General features: G+C 61.7%; 2 protein-coding genes across 7 annotated transcripts; both read right to left on the reverse strand.

The window, feature by feature from the left end:
* Positions 1-755: 755 nt before the first annotated feature.
* On the reverse strand, positions 756-6,887 carry VPS28 (VPS28 subunit of ESCRT-I). 2 transcript variants are annotated; one of them, XM_042924045.1, is made up of 10 exons: positions 6,767-6,880; positions 4,236-4,303; positions 3,578-3,606; positions 3,428-3,465; positions 3,050-3,139; positions 2,182-2,287; positions 1,959-2,060; positions 1,361-1,414; positions 1,157-1,248; positions 756-1,069 (listed from the first exon to the last, which is right to left on the reverse strand). In XM_042924045.1, exons 2-10 carry the CDS (start codon positions 4,270-4,272, stop codon positions 952-954), a joined length of 666 nt encoding a protein of 221 aa, XP_042779979.1. In that variant the 5' UTR covers positions 4,273-4,303; positions 6,767-6,880; the 3' UTR covers positions 756-951. The 2 variants fall into 2 exon arrangements, with proteins under 2 accessions (XP_042779979.1, XP_042779980.1); XM_042924046.1 differs by lacking the exon at positions 3,050-3,139 and having other exon boundaries at positions 6,767-6,887.
* A 287-nt stretch (positions 6,888-7,174) lies between these two features.
* Positions 7,175-20,310, reverse strand: TONSL (tonsoku like, DNA repair protein). Of its 5 annotated transcripts, none has more exons than XM_042923904.1 (26): positions 20,242-20,310; positions 20,052-20,147; positions 19,596-19,738; positions 18,799-18,982; positions 18,320-18,449; positions 17,980-18,151; positions 17,780-17,894; positions 17,096-17,241; positions 16,843-16,995; positions 16,482-16,607; positions 16,160-16,340; positions 14,830-14,912; positions 14,638-14,727; positions 14,216-14,288; positions 13,975-14,138; positions 13,777-13,900; positions 12,889-13,637; positions 12,717-12,793; positions 12,161-12,314; positions 11,996-12,074; positions 11,139-11,440; positions 10,807-10,978; positions 9,911-10,086; positions 9,316-9,389; positions 8,646-8,779; positions 7,175-7,429 (listed from the first exon to the last, which is right to left on the reverse strand). In XM_042923904.1, exons 1-26 carry the CDS (start codon positions 20,264-20,266, stop codon positions 7,239-7,241), a joined length of 4,113 nt encoding a protein of 1,370 aa, XP_042779838.1. In that variant the 5' UTR covers positions 20,267-20,310; the 3' UTR covers positions 7,175-7,238. The 5 variants fall into 5 exon arrangements, with proteins under 5 accessions (XP_042779838.1, XP_042779839.1, XP_042779837.1 ...); XM_042923905.1 differs by having other exon boundaries at positions 11,139-11,185; positions 12,717-12,796; XM_042923903.1 differs by having other exon boundaries at positions 12,717-12,796.
* Positions 20,311-20,617: the final 307 nt, after the last annotated feature.

Below are 20,617 nucleotides of genomic sequence, written 5' to 3' on the forward strand. Positions count from 1 at the left end.
AATTGCCTTTAATGCTACAGACATCCAGAAGTACCACTAGGAAAAAGGAATGCTACAATTAAGCTCTAGCCTGTCCCTCATCCCGATGCCATAGTTGCCAAAACGTGACACGATGCACCCTGGAATCCAGAGGCTTGGTCTGTGGCTTGCTGCCAGCTGCCTGTGAGGAGGTGGCTGTGACGCCGGGGGCCAGGGCTTCTGCAGGGTTGACAGCCCCTGGCCTCGCAGCAGGTGCAGTAAACACTGGTAACTGAGCCAGCATCGGCCTGTGAACACCCGTGTCCCCACCCCCCCACCCGAGGACTGTTGCTTCCCCCACCTGACCTTGCTCCCGAGCAAGGGACACCCTCTGTGGTGGGCAGGACAAACTGTCTGTCCCGTGAGTCATCTACTGGGGCCCCGGTGAACCACTACCAGGACAAGGCCCTGCACTGGCCTGTGGCGTCCCCCAGGGCAGGGAGAGGTACCGGGGGCAGCACAGCAGTGCTCTGGCCCCCCAGCTGCTTAGAGCTCTCAGGTGAAGGGTGGGGAAGCAGATGTGAAAGGCAGCCTCCTCTGTGGTCAGATTCAAGCCTTACCTGGCCCCTGCCCCCAATCACCCAGGGAAGCTGGCGTCAGACCCTTTCCTGAGGAACGGGCCACACGTTCAGAACCTCTGTGCTCCAGCGAGGCAGGATCCCACCCGAGGCCCAGAGGGAAGACAAAAAGGCAGGGCGGGCCCGGCTGGGGGAGGGCAGCCACAGCAGGCATGGGGGGGGGGGGTCAGAAAGCATCTTTATTGTGGGGAGGGCAGGGACAGAGCTCTGGGGTGGACGGACACACAGACGGAAGAGCTGCTATGAACAGCAAGGCGCATGCAGACCATCCAGGGGTCGAGCGTGGAGCGCAGCCGCGGCCCCTCCACCGGGCCCACCGGAGAGCCTTCCTCCCCAGACCCCGGGACAGGGGGCCTCAGGCATGCAGGAAGCGGTTGAAGGCGTTGTAGGCCGACTCCAGGTCAAAGAGCATCTGGCGCACCTGGGAGTCATCTAGCTCATCAGAGGCCGACATGCCGCTCAGGGTCTGCAGCCTGTGGGAGCACAGCACTGAGGTGTGTGCACGGGAGGGGCTTCTCGGTCCTTGACGGGGCAGGGAAGTCTCGGGCAGGGATGCTCACCACTGGCTGACGGTCTGGCGGCCCTCGAAGTCAGGGGGCAGGTGGCTCATGCGGTGCATGGTCTCCATCAGCTCCCGCAGATCAGGCTGGATCTGTGGACAGGACGCTCGGCTTCCTCTGCCAGGAACCCTCCCCTACCCCCGCCCCTGCCACTCCCTTCTCCAAGCCACCCCTCCATCCCTCTGTCCCCTCCGGGAGCCGCACCTCATCCATGGCACGGATCTCCAGGCGCAGTTTGTCCATAACCGTGATGAAGAGCTGGGAAGAAGTGTGTGTGTGAGGTACCACAGACCCGCCGTAGGGGCTCAGGGTGGGGGACTCCTTGCAGCTCGCGGGCCTGGTTCCTCTGCGGGGCCAGGCCCGGGTCAGCCCCCACCCAGCCCGTCTGGCCCGTTGTCTCCCTCCTCGGCCTCTCTCCTTGGCGATCTGGTCACTGGGTGCCTGCTGGTCCCCCCTGTTCCCATAGCCCATGAGCTCTCCTCTAGGCCACCTGGCCCACAGGGTTTTGGCTAGGCCTCCTGGAGCTGTGGGTGCATGGGAACCCTGGCTGCACTGACCCTCGGTGCCTCCCACAGGGGTCTCTTGGATGCTGCCCAGGGAGAAAGTCCTGCCCACCCCTCATTCCTAACTGTGAAGACCCCCTCCTGGTGTGTGTGAGGGCTGCGCAGCCCTGGGAGCCCCGGGCTTCTGTGTACACGGTGGCCACGGCAGGCAGCGTTGGCCCCCCTGACCTCTCGTAGGCCCCCGAGGCCGCAGGAGCCCCCCTGGCCCCTCCTAGCTCCCCGAGGCCGCGGGAGCGCACCGAGACCACGTCTGCAATACAGCGGTTCAGGTTGCCCTTGTCGTCTTTGATGGTGATAGGACGGTCCTCTTTGATCCTCTCCATGGCGAGTGGGCAGTCCAGCTGAGGGAGGGCGGGTACCATGGGTACTGGGCCTCACAGGGCAGCTGGCCAGACCCTCCCCAACAGCACCCACACCTCCCGCCTGCTGTTCCCCGGGAAATGGAGGGGCCAGCTCACTCACACGGAACTTGCGGCAGAATTCATCAATGGAGCTGATTTCTGCGCCCTGAACCTGCCGGAAGGCGGCTTTGTACTGGACCAGGAGCCGAGAACAGGCTGCAGTGTACCTAGGGAGAGGGCCAGGCTGCTGCCCTCAGTACAGGCTAGCCCTGCCCACACCTCCTCTCTCTCTCGGCCCATCCAGACACAGGGCAGCTCTGAGAGATCAGAGATGGGCCACGAAGGCTGAGGCTTCCCTTGGAGTCTAAATACAAGACCTTGGGAGGACAGTAAGCAGAAGAGGGAAGTGGCCCAAATATGGCTGGCTGCCACACGGGATGAGCCCAGACCCAGGCAGAAGCCTGGCCAGCCCCCTCTTCTGGAATACACTGGCCACACCTCCACATCGACAGCTTGTGGACCTACAAGGCAGGCCTATCTCACTGAACAAAGGCCCCGTGTATCTCCTAAGTGCCAGGCCTGGCCAACAGCGCCTCACATGCTGACCTCCCTGACCCTTCTGCTTGCCTTCTGAAGCCCTTTTGTCAATGAGGACATCTGTGCCCAGGGAGAGCCCCCGGCGCAGGGGGAACCCCCGACCAAGGTGGTGGACAGGTCTCTCCTCCTGAGACACTTCTGTACCACGACTAGGACTTCCTGGCTGAGACGGTGCCAAAGCCACAAGCACCCAGGGGCAGCCTCCTTGTGCTGGGTGGTTCCCACAGGAGTGGACCCCCTCACAGCCTGGAGGAGGCAGGAACCATACGAATCCCCAGCTCAGGCCTCAGACCCCTGCTCTTGCTTCCTCCTGAGCACCCAAGCCCTGGAAGGCAGAAACAAGCTTCCACAGACTGGCTCTTATCACCGGTGCAAGGTCAGCGAGCTCTCACTCGTTGGGGGTGACGCAGTCCTTGATGTATGCCTTCTCCAGAGCCTGCATTGTCTTCACAACCGCAAACAGCTCCGCCATGTTGTCATATCTGAGGACAGTGTGTCCATCAGGCCACGGCTACCAAAGCCCAGGGAGGGCACTAGCCCTCCCAGGGTGAAGCTGTGGCAGAGCTCTGCATTTCAGCGGCCTCTCCCCCCCTGCCCCAGCAGAGGCTCCTTGGGAACTGTTTCGCCAGCCTGACCCCAGAATGGGGGTGGTCCAGAGGTTGGGGGAAGTCACTCAGGGGAGGCAGGTGAACATGGTGTGTGTGTGTGTGTGTGTGTGTGTGTGTGTGTGTGTGTGTGTTGGGTGGGGGCAGTCCAGGGGCGGGACTCACTTCTCCCGTTCCCGGGCGTTCTTGTACAGCTTCACCTCCTATTGGAGAGAGGACAGTGTGTCAGTCCATGGTACCAGGGTGGCTGCGGGGTCTAGGTGAGGCTCACACAGGCGCTGGCCAATGCTGGCCAGGTGGACATCTGCCACTCACCTCATATAGCTCCGGCTTGTTTCCAGGGGCTGCAACAGAGCAGAGAGCTAGCCAGCTGGCCACAAAGGCAACCCCAGGGGGCTTGTCCACTGGCCCTAATCCCAGCCCCATTTCATTAGCCCACCCAAGGCCTCACCCTGTGAAACATCCCAAAGAGCCCAGAGGGAGCTGGAAGATAGAATTCTACTCCCAGCACCCCACCAACTTGTCGCGGGGTGGGGGACCTGAGCACACGACATTCCTCTGGAGCCAGGGAGACACATGCCAGGCCTGGCTCCTCATTCCACCGCTGCTCCTCAGTTACCTCACTCTACAGCAGGGTCACCACACCTTGCTTATGGTGCAGGGACAGGGCACAAATGATGTTTGTCACATGCTTTGTGACCTTTCCCCTGGCTTGACTCCAGGATACCCAGAACCCCCTGAGGTTCCAGCCACACTAAAGCTCTTATCTTTGTGCCAAGTGGGTCCCACCTGGAGGTCATCTCTGGGCCCCCTGGTGATAAACTGCACCAGTCCCTAGCTGCCCACTGAGGCTTGTATGGGGGAGACACTTATAGCTCCTCCCCCACCCCCCCCCCCCAACCCTTGGCCTCTGCAGCAGGGCCTGAAAGCCTGGACCCTCTGGGTCCCTGGGTCCAGCTTGGGCCACACTCACCTCCCATGCCTGGAGTGGCTGGGATCCCGTGAAACATCTTGTAGGGCTCAGGTGGCCACAGCAGAGACCTGGGGAGTAGAGCCAATGCCAAATCAAAGGTGACCCCTAACACCCCTGGGTCTCATGTGCTGGACCTCATGAAGAGCTTCCCTGCCCTCAGCAGAGTCAGACAAGAGATAGCTGAGATAGGGGAACTGAAGAACTCCATGAATATCTGCTTTTTTGTTTCCTTTTCTGCTCTTATTCTTGCTAGCACCTGTACCCCTGCCTTGCACATGCCTTATAGCACAAACGATGTATGTCTACCTTGTAAAGGTCAAGAAGTTAATAATTTCTTTGGAGTCAGCACAGTAGATAACATCTGAAGAGTGACCGGGCAAGGCTGTCCTGTGCATATTCCAGGCCATTGACATGGGACTTTAGACATCTTGATGCCAAGACCCCCAGGATATGTCTTTGTCCTGACCAATGTCTGGATGCCTGAGAGGACATAACCCTCAATAAAAACTCCTGACCCCAACCAGAGACTCACTATTCTTTGCTTTCCGAATTTCCCAGATGCTCCCTCTGCTATGCTCTGTCAGTTATGCTATTCAATAAACTCTGTTCTCACTTCCTTCTGGCTCACATTTGATTTCTAACCTGTGTGAAGGTAAGGACCCTCTTGGCTGGTCCAGCAGGGACCCCCTCTGAGCCCCTGGACCTGGTCTGCCTACATCATAGTGATGAACACACAAGGTGTTACGTGCTGTGGTAAGAACACCAGTTCTGCCCTAGAGACTGTCAGGAGGAAGTGGGTGCTGAGGAGCATCTCAGGAGAGGAGAGACCAGTGGCGAGGGGTGGGGGTGCACTGAAAGATGCAAGGCAGAAGATAAGAAGGTGGCAAGTTTCAGAAGACCTGGGGAGGAGCATTTGGGCAGAGAGAAAAGCGTAAATAACACAAGGCCTTTCAGAGAAATGCAGTGAGAGGGACAGACAAGTGGGGGACAGAGCTTTCCGAATGAGGATGGAGGCGGAACCAAGGTACACAGCTCTGGCGATCAGAACTGAGTTTTATACTAACGCAGCGGGACTCACTGACGGATTAAACATAAGCTCTTGGGGCTCCCAGTGAGGAAGTGGGCTGAGCAAGAACAAAAGCATGAGGCCGCTGGGAGGGTCCTGCCCACTCAGGTAGTTGATGCAGTGCCTAGAGTCAGTTTCAGCCATGCTTTGGACGTGAAACCAAACCCACTGAAGAAGTATTTGAAACAGAATGTTAATTGAAAAGGAATCAAGAGGGGCGCCTGGGTGGCGCAGTCGGTTAAGCGTCCGACTTCAGCCAGGTCACGATCTCGCGGTCCGTGGGTTCGAGCCCCGCGTCAGGCTCTGGGCTGATGGCTCTGAGCCTGGAGCCTGTTTCCGATTCTGTGTCTCCCTCTCTCTCTGCCCCTCCCCCGTTCATGCTCTGTCTCTCTCTCTGTCCCAAAAATAAATAAAAAACGTTGAAAAAAAAAAATTAAAAAAAAAAAAAAAAGAAAAGAAAAGGAATCAAGAACAAGTCCCCTCTTTCTGGCCCAATGACAGTCACGTGAGCTGAGTCGGAAGAGATGGAAAAGGAGCAGGCTCCCAGGAATGCTCGCCCTGGCGCTGTTGTGTGGGGTTCCAGAGGCTCCACAGTCATCCAGGGTGTGCTGAGGCAGTTCAGGCCAGAGGAGAAGCCAGGCTAGCTAGCACCGCTGACGCCTGACACTGGGGGTAGGTGGTGTCACACAGGGGACGATTAACAGGGGAACGAAGAGAGAAAGCAGCCCAGGCTGGAGCCCTAGGGTACCCAGGGATCAGAGGGACCAGAGGGAAAGGGTTAAGGAGCACTTCTCCGAGGGAGGGATCTTGTCAGGGAAGGCAGATGCATTACAGAAGTCCAGCGGGTGGCAGCTGGGAGACTACTCAGCAACCCATCCGGAACTTCTAAGAGGGGGTGCCCGGGCGAAGAGTACTGAAGAGTGGAGAAATAAAGGAAAGAAAGCGCCTGCAGTTCTACGGTGGGATTCGACTCTGTCGCGAAAACGAATGTCCCCTAGCTACAAACGAACATACAGCTAAATCTCAGAAGCCGGACACTGAACCGAAAAGCGAGTTTCTAGATAATGCCCACATTTGACTGTGTAGATGCCGCCCAGGCTGCCCCCGGGTCCAAGCGAGCAATGAGGCGCCCCGAGTGGGGCGGACCGTGGGGGTGAGGCCCGACCGGATGCGGAGGGTGCACGCGGGGTCCGCGTGCGGCTCGGGACCGACCGACACCCGCGGGACACGCCTGGGGCTCCCGCCCGCTGGGAACGCCGCTCTCAGGGGCGTCAAGCCCGGGGAAATGGCTTCGCAATGCCGGGCGGGGCCGGGACTAAAGAGACTACCCCAAGATGAGGAATGAGGTGCCTGGGCGCGAGGGGAACCCTGTGCGACAAGACGACGCGCACGGACCTAGCCCAGCGGCCTTTTCCCATCCGGCTCAGCCGGCCCTTCCTAGTTCGCCCCTCCCGGCCCGGGGTACCTGCGCTCGCTCTGCCCGTCGGGGGGACCCGCGGCGCCGCGCTCCCAATCGACCGCTCGGCGCTCTCTTTGACGTTTGCGCCTGCGCACGCATTTACCCCTAGCTCCCGCAATCTACGCTCGATCACCAAGGTCTGCCCCTGAGCACACTTCCCTCCCAATCGACTACCACCATGACGTCCGCGCCTGCGCACCCGGAAATGGGCGCGTCCCGACTCCTGGCCACGCCCGCGGCCATACAACCCACAGGCGGAAAGGGGCTCCAGGAAAGGAGACTGACTGCCCTCTCCGCGTAACCACCAAATAACCAGAGCTGCCCCCAGTTCCAGCGGGCTCTCAGCTCCCCTACGGCAAAGTGAACCCCCGCTTTCCCCCTCCCACCCGCCTTCCAGGCAGCAGCGGGGGTGGAGGCAGCAGCGGCGATCGTTTATTTGAGGCGAGGGTGGGTTGCAGGGCAAGGGCAACGCCGCCTGTCAGAGGCGCCGGTAGAAGAGCTGGGACCCTCGGTCCAGTGTGCACGCACTTCCAGGCTGGCCGGGCAGCAGCTGGCGCAGGGCGTCACGGTCCTCGGTGGAGAGGCGTCTGCTGCACAGCTGCAGCTCCTGGAGCTGCGTAGTGATCCTGTCCCAAAGGCCCAGGCCCAGGGGGCCCTGGACAGCACAGCCTGCAGGGGGGGAGGGGGGAGCTGGTCTCAGGGAGCAGGCCCCAGCGAGGTAGACGGGGGAATCCCGCAGGAGCCAGTGGCGTTCGCAGTACACCTATGGAACTCCCAGGACTGTGTTCTTTTCTACCAACGTGGCCCTCAGGAAGAGGCCACTTCCCCTGAGCCCCAGGGGCTACAACCAGGTGCTTGGGCAGATGCCCAGGATGGGCCCACTAACACCCTAGGAAGGCGTGTGTGCTTCCAGAGAGGCCACCGGGTCCGTGGGCTCCTTTCATAGCCAGTAGGCAGGCAGGAGGGAGACTGGCTAAAATAAAATGCTGCAATCACATCTGTGCCTCTGACAGTTTCTATGACAATGCCTGGGGTCTTTCCATCTGTAAAATGGACACTATAGGAATGCCTATGGGTCTTAAGAGGACAGACACTAAGCTGTCAAGGTTTGATCTCCAGGGAGGCCAGAGTGCCCAACAGGCTCAGGACCCTAGGGAGCTAGGGGAGAGGACAGGTACAGATGCCAGGTGTGTGGGAAGCAGCCCCTTAGCTGTGTGCAGATATCCCACCAGCTTGCCTTCAGGGCTGCCTTCTTGGAGGAGCCGGCTTGGCCTTGTGGGGTGGGAGTGAGGAGCAGGAGGAACCCAGGGGTTCCCTGTGTACACACCCACTCCTAGTCCTTATCCTCCTAGAGGGCAAAGCCTGGTACTCTCCTGCCCCAAGCCCTGGCTGGATGTGTCGGGCTACTGGGTGGCCAGTTTACCAAATTAATGTCTCCTGGGGTCATCGTCAAGGCAGCTCTGGTAGGGTACTGTGCCTGCGTGTGGCCAAAATGGGAATACACAGGCTGGGAAGGTAGAGTCAGGGCAGGCCCTGCCTGGAAGTGGGAAAATCCCTCGGTGGCAAGTTTTTGCCATCCTGATCTTGAGCTCTGTCCTTTTGCCAATGGTAATTAGGAAATCCTTGTGAAAGGGGACCCACCCCCGTCCCCCCACCCCAGTCACCATGGTCTCTGAGGTTCAGGCTGAACAGGCCAAGGCAAAGCCCCCATGGTCCTCCCTGCCCTGTGTTAGGAACCGGGCTTATACCCCCTTCCAGTCACACTGGTCACTGTTCCCCATTGTATCTAACTAAAGGAGCCCAGCCCACCTTTGCCATCTGGCTGGTAGCAGTGACAGCCCATTTAGAGGTAGCACCAGGGCTTCGGGTAGGTCCCCAAGCTCACCTGACAGGCCAAGGAAACTGAGGCCTTGGGGCCGCACCTGGAGGGCAGACAGAAGCTCCTCCAGGCCAACACGGCCAATCTCAGGGTTGGCAGACAGGTCCAGTGAAATGAGTGAGGGGCAAAGAGGAAGGCATCTAAGACAACAAGGGAAGAAATAAAGGGGTCAGCCTCTAGGGAGGGAGGCCCCCAGTACTGCAGAAAGCTGCCCCAGACAAACCACAGCCCTGGGAGCCATAGGCCAGGCCCTATAGGCTCTGCCCCAGTATGCACGGGTGCAAGTACTTCTCTAGGGCCAGCTGGACACTGCCAAGGGCCAGGACCATAGTGACCAGGCCTGGGTATATGCCACCCTGGCTTGGGTGCCCAACACCGCCAAGAGCCAGCTGAGGCTGGAGGGTCATGAGTGGCCCCGGTATGGGCTGCTACAACAAAGGGTAATGGGAAAGGCTGTCAGGAGCCTCAGGAGTACAGGAAGAAGAAACACAAGGATGCAGGCTTGAAAGCTGGAAGGAGTGAGGGGAAGAAGCTGTTACTACTAGCTGTTACTACCAGGGCCTTGGGTAGGTCCCCAAGCTCACCTCCCTTCCCTGCCCAACCCAGCGCTCCAGGGTACTGGGACTTGAGATCAGACTCCCTCAGAATAGCGCAGGAGTGGGTGGCACAGCATTACCTGCTCAGTTCTCTCACTGCCTTGTCGCCCAGGTGGTTTGCAGACAGGCTCAAGTGAGTCAGAGCACAGCCTTCCTAGACACAGCAGAGGCCCAAAAGGAGTAGGGTTGAGTGGGGCACCTACCCTCTCTGCCTCCCAGTAGAGGACCCAAACCCAGGTCAGATACCTTCCTTCTTCCTCAGAAACAAGGGGCCAAAGACTGCCTGACCCCCAAGGCACCAGAGGGGAGCAGCATCCCTTCAATGTGAAAATCAAAAGGAAACGCCTCCCCTTCTAAGTCATACTCGACATGTGAAAACCACAGGGATCAGCCCCACATGGAAGAGTCAGGGGAGAGAGCCCTAGGAAGCCTGGCCAGAACTTGGGATCTGCCTGGGGTCCCAGGCACCTTTCCTGCTGGCCAGGAATTCACAGCCCGAGGCAGGCAGCTCTCCCAAAAGCTTCACCCACAGCTGTTCTTTCTGAACCTGCAACCCTCTTCCCAGGCTGCTCCTACCCCCGCCAGGTCTCAGGTGTGGAACTGTAGCCCGGACAGCCCAGCCTTGGTTTGCCATGGCACCCCCCCCCCCGCCGCCCCCACCAGCCGCATACATACCTTAGTCAGGAATCTGACCACAGGCTCCACGAGGTCTGAGTCACTCTTGCTAGCTGCCACAGAGCTAAGCTCCAGGCGCTGGAGGGTGTGAGCGGGCAGGCTCTGCAGGGCCTGGGCCAAGGCACTGGTGCCCAGGATGTTGTAGGACAGAGACAGTGTCTTCAGGTGCTTGGCATCTGCACGGGGGACCAGAACCACTGTCAGCCACACATGGTCACCACCCCAGCCCAGCTGCAGTCCTAGGCCTGACACCTTCATGATCCCTCTGGGGAAGCTATCATCCCTGAGACTTTGTGCATGCAGAACTGAGGGAACTCCCACCTGGGGTTTCCCAGGCAGGGAGGGGACAGGGCCAGACTCCTGAGCCCACCCTCTCCCCACCATCTCTGGGCTACCTGCCTCCCCCAACCCAAGCCAGGATGGAGTACCTGAGACAGGCCCTGAGCCAGGGTGTCTGTGAATGATGGGGTGGGGTTGGAGAGCACCTCCTGCTGCCCTAATCCCAGCCTCTCCTCTGCTGTTGCTCTCACATCCCCAAGCCCCACTTCCTAGCCCACCACTTCTGCAGAAAGGCCTCCTGGAGGACTCCGAGTTCCCAGTCTCTCAGTACTGGGACCACCGCTCTCCACGGCCTCGGTGTCCGTGGTGGGATCATCTAAGGCAAACAGAACGCTAAGAGCTGGTGAGAATAGGGAGACAGGGACAGCGGCCCATGGCATGTCCTAGGGGAATGACCCGAGCCCAGGAAGACCTAGCACATTCACCTATGTGCTCCTAGACACCACGCCTGGTCGCCCGGGGCCCCTCTTGCTCAAGGCTCTCTGTGCCCCTGGACATGCCCTTCTGATGGCAACTGGAACCCTGGGGCCAGGGAGTGGACATGCCCATCAGCTCACCTTGGAAGGCACTACCTAGGGCTGCCTGGTGGCTCAGAAAGAAGCTGGGGCCAAAGCCACAGGCCTGGAGATGCAAGGTACTGAGTGAGGGGCAGGCTTGCAGGATGAATGCCAGGGCCTGACCACTGCCATCCCCGAGAGGGTTCATGCTTAAGTCCAGCTCCTCCAAGTTCTGTGGAAGACATGGGCCCCCTGGAGAATCTGGTCTCCTTGCCATCCCAAAGCTGGGCAGAGGTCAGCACTCGCCACTGCACCTTCCCACCCAACGACGGGCTGAATGCAAACGTTCTGATGCCGCCCTGTTGCCAGCCTGCTGCTCCCCGTGCCTCTACCTGCAAGGTGGTCTGCCCCAGGAGGCCTGTGGCAAGCTGGCGTAGGCCTTCAGGGCCCAGGTGATTGGAAGAGAGATCAAGGAGAGTCAGGCCAGGCATGGTGCCCAGGGCGGCCAGCAGCTCAGCAGCACATCCATCCCCCAGCCGGTTCCCTGCCAGGTACAGCTCCCGGAGAGCCGCGTGCAGCTTCAGGGCCCGCAGCAGTGGGGTGAGCTGGGTCTGGCGCAGGGCCAGGGAGCAGGCGCTGAATGAGGGGCCCGAGCCCTGGCACTCCATGGCCTGGAGCACCTCCTGGTGCTCCTCTGGAGGGGGGAATATAGCGTCACCAGGACCAGAACCTGCCGTTCTGCCCTGGGAATCCTGGGGGGTCAAACCAAACATCTCCCTCCTCACTCATGAGCCCTGGGACACCCCAGAGGTGCTGCAGAGCCCAATCCCACAAGCCTGTGGGCCCAGCATCACTTGAGCCCCCACGCATGGCTGGTGGGTGGGGATGTCCCTTCTCTGACTTGTCAGGTCCTCTCGGCAGGGCTCCAACCTCTGTCACCGCCACATCTCAGGGCCCGAGGCAAGCTCCCTTGGAGAGCCACCCTGGACCTACCCTTCAGTGGCTCTGGTGACTCTATGCCATCCCGCCTCCCACAGGGCCAGTGTTGGGGAACACCCACATGTGTGGGCACTGGGCAGAGGAGGAACTGGGCACTGGGCACGAGGCCAGATGTCGGGGGGAGGGTGCCTCGGTGGATATCTAGGGCTCTGGGACATTAGGCCCACAGGCCTGGGAGTGGCACAGGAAAGTGGACCATGAACACCCAGCCCCTCTGCCCAGGCCACTTCAGGCTCTCCTGGGCTCCTACCTTGCTGCAGGCTCTGGCAGGCCCTGCGGTAGCGGTCAGCCAGCGGCGGGAGGTCCCACGAAGTCACCTCAGCCAATACCTGCAAAGCACCGTCACTAAACAGCCCCGGGGGCCCCCCACGCTGGGGGCTCTCCTATGCTCAGGGCCCAGGCTCCTACCACTCACCTCCTCGTTGCTCTGTAGCACATCAGGGATGGGGTCCTGTGGGGCCAGCAAGGCTCCCTCCTTTCGCAAGACGAGCCTCGGCAGCAGCCCACAGGCCTGGCAGTAGCGCTGGGCAGCCTGATCAGCCAGCCAGGCCACAGAGTGGACCTCCCTGCTGCAGGGACAAAGCGGAAGCTGAGCTGGCCAGGTCCCTGCACACACTGAGGAAAAGCATCTAGGGTCCTGCCATCTCTAGGTCTATAGCTCTTCTGTCTGGCTCCCTCCCCTCCCCTCCCGCTGCCCCTGCCCAGGACATGCCCGTGCTCTCTGCAGCTCTTCCAAGCTTTTCCTAGGGGCCACGGGGCCTGACCTGACCACTCCAGTGCCCTGTCTATGCTCCTGCGGGGCACTCTTACCCTGGCCTGCAACCTCACGTCGGCTATGGGAGGCCCCCTGGACAGCAGGGTGACGCAAGTCAAAGTAAGCCCTTGTGACCCGCGCCATCTGATCTGCAAACGTGAGGGTCCTCCCAGGGGTGCCGGGGAAGCTGGGACTCGGAGGGCATGTGACGCCTTACCTGTGTGGGACGGGGATGAGGAAAAGACTGTCCTGAACTCGCACTCGCACCCGGATGGGAGGGGGCAAAGACGGACCCTGCTGGGTGGGGGCAGGGCACAACAGCCTGAGTCAGAAAACACAGCCGTCTAGCCTCACTGCCCCCACCGCCCCCACCCAGGGAGTGCACCCACCGAGGGCTGGCCCACCACAGGGCTCTTCTCCCCACTGGGCCCCGAGGCCCTGGAGACATCCGGGCTCCATGGAGGCTCTGCAGCCGAGCTACCGTCTCCACCTGCCCTGACCCGTGTACCGCAACTCCTGAGACGGGTCAGCCGGCTCTGCCTGGCCCGCGCCCGGGGCCTGCTGGAGCTCTTGTTGCCTGACCCCGAGGCACTACGACCGGTACTGTCACCACTGCCCGGGGAGCGGGGCAGATGGCCATCCTGGCGGCTGTGGAGCAGTGGTGAGTCGTCCTCCAGCCAGTCTGAGGCCAGACACTCCTCTTCAGGGATGAGCGCTGGCCGTTGCGGGGTGGCCTCGCCTGGACCCCAAGGTGGGCCGGACCCCAGGCGGCAGCTCTGGGCACTGCCCACGCCTCGGACGCCCACCCAGGGAGCACTCGCTGCCGCCGCCTCCCGGTTGCTGGTGGATCCGGGCGTCCAGGCTTTGTCCTGTTGTGGCTGGACAGAATGCCGGGGCCTCTTCTGGTTCGGTCGGGGGGGGCCTGGGTTGTCCTCACCCTCTGAGCTGCTACTGCTGGCCAGTTTGTGCCTGCTCCTCCGAGGCCTGGTCACAGCTGGAACTGTCTGCCCCAGAGAGACCCTGGCACGAGCCTGAGAGGTCCCTGGGGGTCCTGGACAGGGGCTCGAGGGAGGAGAGACCTCAGGGTCAAACAGATGGTTACGTGGAAGAGCGTGGGGAGCCTGGGAGCCGTGGGGAGCTGTGGGGAGATAGAATCTCGTGTGAGGCAGTGTCCGTCACTACCCAACCACCCATGCTAAGACGTCACTTGGAATCGGGGCCTAGGGCACTCTCAGGTCAGGGAGAGCCGTCCCCAGGGGCAGAAGGTCTATACTTGCCTCGGCCTGAGGGGCCCGCCCGGAGCAGCCTCTCCATGGCAACAGCCTTCTCTCGGGTTTCGCTGTCCAGATCCTTGCCATACAGCTTCACCCACTGCTGCAGTGTCTCCAGCGGGCTATGCCCCTGCGTGGCGGTTGGCTGAGCAGGGCTGGCAGGAGCACCCCACCCACCACGGCCTGGCCTGTACCCCCACTCACCTTCGTGGTTCGGAGTGTGACTGACGCTCCCCGTTCAATGAGCAGTTCAGCCACCTCGAAGTGGCCGCAGTTGAGGGCATCGTGCAGAGGGGTGATGCCTTCACAGCCCTGGCCGCCTGGGTCATCTACCACAGCCCCGTGGTCCAGCAGGAAGCGGACAATGTCTGTGGGCCAGGAGATGTGAGCTAGCTCCCAGCCTTTGTTGGCCCCCGTCCTTGGCATGTACCAGCCCCGTACTCACCCAGATGCCCGTAATTGCAGGCCTCATGCAGGGGTGTCCAGCCACAGTAGTCCCGAGGGTTCAGGGGGTGGCCCTGAGACCAAGGATGGGAAGGAGCCTAACCTGAGTATCCCCCAGGCTGGCCTCACTGTGGGGCTCTGAACTCCCAGGAGAGCCAGGGCCTGGGTCTCAGAACTCAGAACGGGCCCCGTAAGTCTACCCTCAGGCCTGGCTCTGCCCTGGCCTAGGTCCTAGCAGAGAGAGATGGTCCCCACACAAGATGCATCATCTCAGGGAGGCCCCTGCAGGGACTTGTGCAGGCCCAGCAGCCACGATGCACCCTGCAGCCCCCATGCCCTGCCCTATCCCCTCAGGGAGACAGTGCACCCCAGGAGAGAGTCCCCGTGACCCACAGAGTAGCTAGAACGAGGCAGCAGACCCACCTGCCTTACAAGGTCCTGGACGCGACCCAGGCGGCCCTCGATGCAAGCTCGGTGTAGCAGAGTCTCCCCAACGTCATTGCGCCGGTTCCACTGTGGACAGTTGTGCCAGGACAGGAAGCAGAGGTGTGAGGGGACCAGGCGGTCCTGGCAAGCGTGGGAGGGACACACGCAGTACCCCCACACCATCCTCACCTTGTTCACCCTCTGCCGGCCCAGGCAGGCCCGCAGCTCCTCGTCCTCCTCCGGCTGCTGGGACCAGCCCTCAGCATCACCCTCTGGAACAGAGCCCGGCCCACTCCACGTAAGCCAAGCCCCCCTGTCCCCAGGCTCCCCTCACCTTCCAGGCCTGGAGGACAGGGGTCCAGTGTGGACTGCTATTCCACTCCCAGCCCTGTCCGTGGTTGTTCCTCACTCGCAGACCCCCGGCCCACAGGGGATGCACCCGACCTTTCTGCCCACCTGATCCCTGTCCATCATGTGCTGACCCCATGCCCAGACCCCACTCTGGATCTCCCCACCCCAGACTTCTGTCCCCTCCTGGGAAGCACCCTTGTTGGGCCAAGTCACGCTCATGTTACAAATAGCTCATCCCGTGAGCCCAGGTGCCCTCCACCTGCACGTGCCTGACCTTCCTGTCTGCATCTGCCTCCCCCAACTCACTTGGCTGACCCCACTCCTCTTCTCTGCTCCTGTCCTCTACTCCCTCTGCTGCTGGTCTTTGCTAGAACCTTCTTCTACTTCACAGGCTTCTCTTACGTGACCACTTGCTGAGTGGTATTACCTATAGTTCCTGCTTTGGTCCTCTAACTCTCCTCTGGCTGCCTACACCCACATACCGGTGACACGCAGCCTAACCCCCTTCTAAAGCATGGCATAACCTTCCCACAGCCGTTGGCCGCTGGTTCTGGAAGAGGTTCTGGAAGCCCCTCAAATTCAAAACTGAACTTGTTCCTTGTGGCCCCAGGGACAGGTCTCCCACCTCCCGCCTCTCAGCCAGAAGCGAGCCACCGGCTTGCACCCACCAGCCTGGCACCCCCTGGGTGATGGCTCCAGCCTATCCTGCACACCCACCTCCCACAAGGCTGACCCTGCCAGCCTTGAGAGAAAGCCTGCACCAGCTCTCAAGGGTTTCAGGAAGTGCTGAGCTCCTGTGCCTGGCAGCCAGCGTGCTGTCTCCACTCCCCTCTTGTCTGCCCTGTGCCCTCCTCTCGTGGTGCCACTTCTCCAGGTCTGACCCTGCACCTCCTTCCCCAGCAGATACCCACTAGCCTTCCCATCACTGACTCCTCCAGGAAGGTTCCGGAGCTGCCCCAGAGCCCCCCGCCCCCACTCCCCTCTTCCATCTACCAGCACAGACCACCCTTCCTCCACAAGGCTGAATCCTCCTGTCGCGAGCCGGTGAGCAGCCCCAATGAGGACTCCACCCTCGCCCGGCCCAACCCAGGGCCCAGCCCCAGCAGGTGTCAGGGAGGAAATGCCACGGGCAGCTGGCATAGGGGCCAAGGCAGCATTCGGGCCTCACCACTCTCCGAGAGCTCCACGTCGCTGGCCTCGGGGGTGTCACCATCACCCTCCTCCTCCTTATCCTCGTCCTCCTCCTGGTCTCTGGGCACACTCAGCTCCTGCAGCCTGGCTTCAGTGCCAGGGGCCTCCTGGGGCTGCAGCCTTAGCTGCACGCTGTGGAGGTGCTGTAAGACCTGCCTCTGAGGGGCAGGGGGTGCCCAGTTCAGGGCTCCAGGGGCACTGGACACCCTGAACGGGGAGATGGGGGTGGGGAACGAGGACAGGCAGGTCGCAGGAAAGCTGCACTGGGGGGTTCCACGTGCGTGGATGGGCTTCTGTACCTGCAGCTGGGGCCGCTGGGCCTGCTGGGCACAGCTGAGAGCCTTTTGGAAGCATGGTGCCAGCAGCTCATAGGCATCGCCGGCCTCCTCTCGGGATAGCGCAATGTTTAACCAGGTCTTGGCCTCCTGGAGCAGGAGGAGGAGGGATGAGCTTTGTGGCTGCTGCCCGCCCCATGGAACTGGCCCCGGCCAAGGTCCAGCTCCCTCCGCTGCCCACACGAAACAGGAGGACGGCAGCCCTAGAAAGGGAATGCCTGTCCACACAAACACTCGAGAGTAGCGGTCCTGAGGCAGAGCCGTGGAGACCTACTCGCATAGCCCCTCTGCACCCTGGGTGGGACCGGACGCCATTACTGCTCACCTCCAGGGCGTCGCCACCACGCAGCCTCAGCTCCTGTTCGTAGTGGGACACGGCCCGGCGGTGGTCCTTCATGTCTCCCAAGGTGGCGGCCAGGGACACGTGGATGACGGCCAGCTCGGGCCCCGGCCTGCTTAGCAGCTCTGCAAAATACAGCTGTGGAGGCAGTGACAGCGAGGCCAGGGCTGCCTCACACCCCACCAGCCCAGAGTGTCACGACCGCCCCTTTCCTCCCGCCCCAGCAGGGGACGCACACCTGCTTCTGGTAGGCCTCGGCCGCCTTGGGGAAGTCGCCTGCCTTAGAGAACAGGTCCCCCAGCTGCTCGCAGATGCCCATGGCACGCTGGGGGTCACTGGCCTCCGACTCTTGCAGCTGCTGCTGCAGCTGGACCACTGCCAGCACTGCAAGAAGAGCCTTAGTGAAGAGGGGACACAGCGTGGGGCTCCGACCCGACCGCCACCTGTGAATCGTGTGCCCTGGGTGGGCCGTCCACTGTCTCTAGGCCTCTGCTCGCCCCTAGGTAAGGGGGCAGTAACAAAACACACCTCGTGGACTTACTGCATGGATTAGGAAACTAGTAACTGACACCTTGAAGAAGCACCTGGCTCACAAGGGGAGCTACTAGCTCCTGCCACTTGTCAGTCCTCACGGGCCACACGCGCCGTCTGCTCTCCCACCCTCTCTGGCAACGCTTTCGTCTCCGCCTTGCCAAAAAGACCCCGGCTCGTCTATAAATGCCCAGCCAGCCTCCTGAGCACCCTCAATGCGTCCCTCAGTGCGTCCCCCTCTGACACACCATGCTGAAGGCTCAGAGAAATGGGGGGCTCTCTTCCCAACAAGACGGGGGTGGGGAGCGGGAAAAGGCCTCACACTGATGCTGCCATCTCCTCACCCCTTCCGGGGGAAGTTCAGCACCCTGGGTCCCCTTCCAAGGCTCACCATATTTAAGGGTCCGGCAGATCGCTGCCTTCTGCAAAGGCTTCTGAAAGCCCAGCCTGTAGGCTTTCTTCAGGGCTCTTTTGGCAGCCAAAAAGTCCCCCAGGTCTTGGAAGATCTGGGGAAGAAAAGAAAGGTGAGATTGCAGGCTCCCTGGAGCCCGAGCCCCTCGGCAGGCAAGGCCCAGAGCTGTAAGTGGGCACCTGCGAGATGAGCACGCAGCAGTCGCTCTCCATGAGCTCCTTCCTCAGGGCACGTGCGCACTCACGGGCCCCCTCCAGGCAGCGCATGGCCTGGGAGTGCTGCCCTCGGCGCCAGTGGATGGCACCCAGGTTGTAGCGGGCACGGAATAGGTCCTCGTAGAGGCGGTTCTGCCTGTGGGAGGCGACAGGGCTCAGAGTGACTGGGGGGCACCCAAGCGCTGACACGCAGCTGCCGATGCTAAGCCAAGCCTGCTCTATGCCACAGACGTGCGGCAGGTGAGCAGGGAGGGCGGGCGGTGCTCTCTCAGGAGGCTCCTTCCTCCAGGGGCAGAGGCCTTACTCGGCAAGGAAGATGCTCTTCCGCAAGTATTCATTGCACGGGGCCATCTGCTGCAGGCTCTCGAAAGTGAGGCCCAGGTTGAGGTAGAGTCGGGTCCTCATCTCACTCAGCTCTCGCTTGGTCAGCGTCCCTAGAAGATGCCCCCACAAATCCTCAGTGCCTCATCCCCACTTGGGGTATCTAACTCGGGGTCTGTGCAGCCTCTCCCCCACCCCTCTTCCTGTCTCTTGCTGTGGTGACGAGCTCCTGCTGTAGACAGAGCGTGGGAAGGAGCAGACAACGCCCAGACGTGAGGCTGTGGGGAGCACAGGCCGTGCACCTCCTCATGGGAGGCTTTGAGGACAGATCTCAGCCTAGCAAAGGGTGGGCCCAGGCAGGTAGAACCCACCATACAGACAGCAGACACTGGAGCTGTGGCCTCCTCTGCTAGCAGGTCAGGAGGCAGAGGTTGGGAAGGCCTGGCCTCTGAGGGCCCTCACCCTGCAGCTTCTCGTCCACAATAGCCAAGCTCTTCTCAAAGGCAGTCTGTGCCTGCAGCAAGGCGTCCTGTGACTGACAGTGGTCATAGATGTCCAGGTAAGTGCGGCCAATGGTGGCCCAGGCCCTCTGCAGCTCAGTATGATTAGACAGGGAACGGGCCAGCTCCAAGTAGCGGTGCTGGTGCTGGGGTGCAAAGGAATGGCCATTGTGAGCCAGCTTCCACCTCAAGCAAATCCCATATGTACCCCAACTCCAGGAGGCGCCTACCTCTGCCAAGGAGAACCCCCTACGCCCCTCAAATCCCCACAGAGCAGGACAAAGCCAGGCTGCGCAAGTCCCATATCCTCTGTGCCATGGGCTGCCTGTGGGGACAGCGGTGCCACACTCCAACGAGCCATCATCATCATATGGAGGAGACGCCGACTGGGAGTTAGCTGGGCTGCTGCAGCCCCACTCGCCAGGACCCGAGCAGGCCCTTTGTGGACAGTTGTGCCAACTCCCCAGCTGGCCCACAAACACAGCTCAAGTGTTATGTTCGTTAATGGTTTGTGGGGCCAGACTCCCAGGCTATGATGTGCCTACCCAAAGACCAGACTACAATTCCCTGACACAGGGCTGCCTGAGGAGGCCACGTCCAAGCGTGTCCCCCTCTAGCCACAGCCCAAGACAGTGAAAACTGTGCTTCTCTCCTCAGAAAGGGACCAGCTCGAAGTGTGGGCTCTGCAGGGCCGGGTGTGGTCAGCATGGGTGCTGGGGGTGGGAGTGGGCGCTGGGGGTGGGAGTGGGCTCTGCCCACCTTCAGGGCAGCTGAGTAATCCTCCAGCTCAGCCAGTCGCTCTCCGATCTTGCGGTGGGCCACGGCACAGCCCAGAGGGTCATCGATGCTCTCCAGGAGCTGTAGCTCATGCTGGTGCTCTCGCAGGGCCTCTGCGTAGCGGCCTGGGCAGGCAGGCGCGGCAGGCTTCAGCCCTGGCTGGGCAGTCGGCCAGAGGCTGCGAGGGCGAGCGAGGGCGAGCGAGGGCGAGCGAGGGCGAGCGAGGGCAAGCGAGGCCGTGGCCGGCCCTGGGCGGCCGGCTCAGCAAGGTTCCTGGCCCCGGCCCTCGCCTTCCGCCGCCCCCCCCCCCCCCCCCCCCCCCCGTCCCCGCTGGCTCACCCGGTCCCCCATCCCTTCCTGCCCCCCAGGGCTCCGACCTCCAGCCCTACAGTTCTCCCGGCCCTGTACCACAAGCTGGGCCAGGCCCGGGGCACGTACCATGGCTGGCCAGGAGCTCCCCCAGCTGGTGGGAGAGGGCGGCCTCGTCCCGCAGCTGCCCGCTTCTCTGGGCCTTGGCCTTGGCCTTGCTCAGCTCTGCAGAGAGAGGGAGACGAGGCAGGGACGCTAAGCTCCTTCGCCTGAGTGGGCCAGACCCTCTCCTCGCCCCGCATTCCGCCCGGAGACTCACGACGAAGCTCGCGCTCCACGTTCATCCTCGATCAGCCGCGCGCGGGGATCCGGACTTCCCGCGTTCCCTGCCGCCGCCGCCGCGGCTCCGCCCCCGCCAGGCGGGGGGCATCCCGGGAAATGTAGTCCAGCCGCCCGAGGCATCGTGGGAGCCGTAGTCCGGCTGACGTCCGGTCAGGAAGGACGGTGAGAGGGCGGCGGGAGGATCGGCACCTCCGTAGGCTCTTGGGGTCGCGTGGAAGCTGAGCCCCATCCTCACCCCTGGTCCCGGCCCCGCAGCCGCCCTTGGGGTGCGGTCTCCTGCGCTCGTGCTGCCGCTAACCACTCACACACGCGCAAAGCCTGTCTGCGTGAGCGACTTTACTTGGGAGACACAC

The sequence above is a fragment of the Panthera leo genome, chromosome F2, assembly GCF_018350215.1.
Source record: "Panthera leo isolate Ple1 chromosome F2, P.leo_Ple1_pat1.1, whole genome shotgun sequence".
Classification (NCBI taxonomy): Eukaryota; Metazoa; Chordata; class Mammalia; order Carnivora; family Felidae; genus Panthera; species Panthera leo.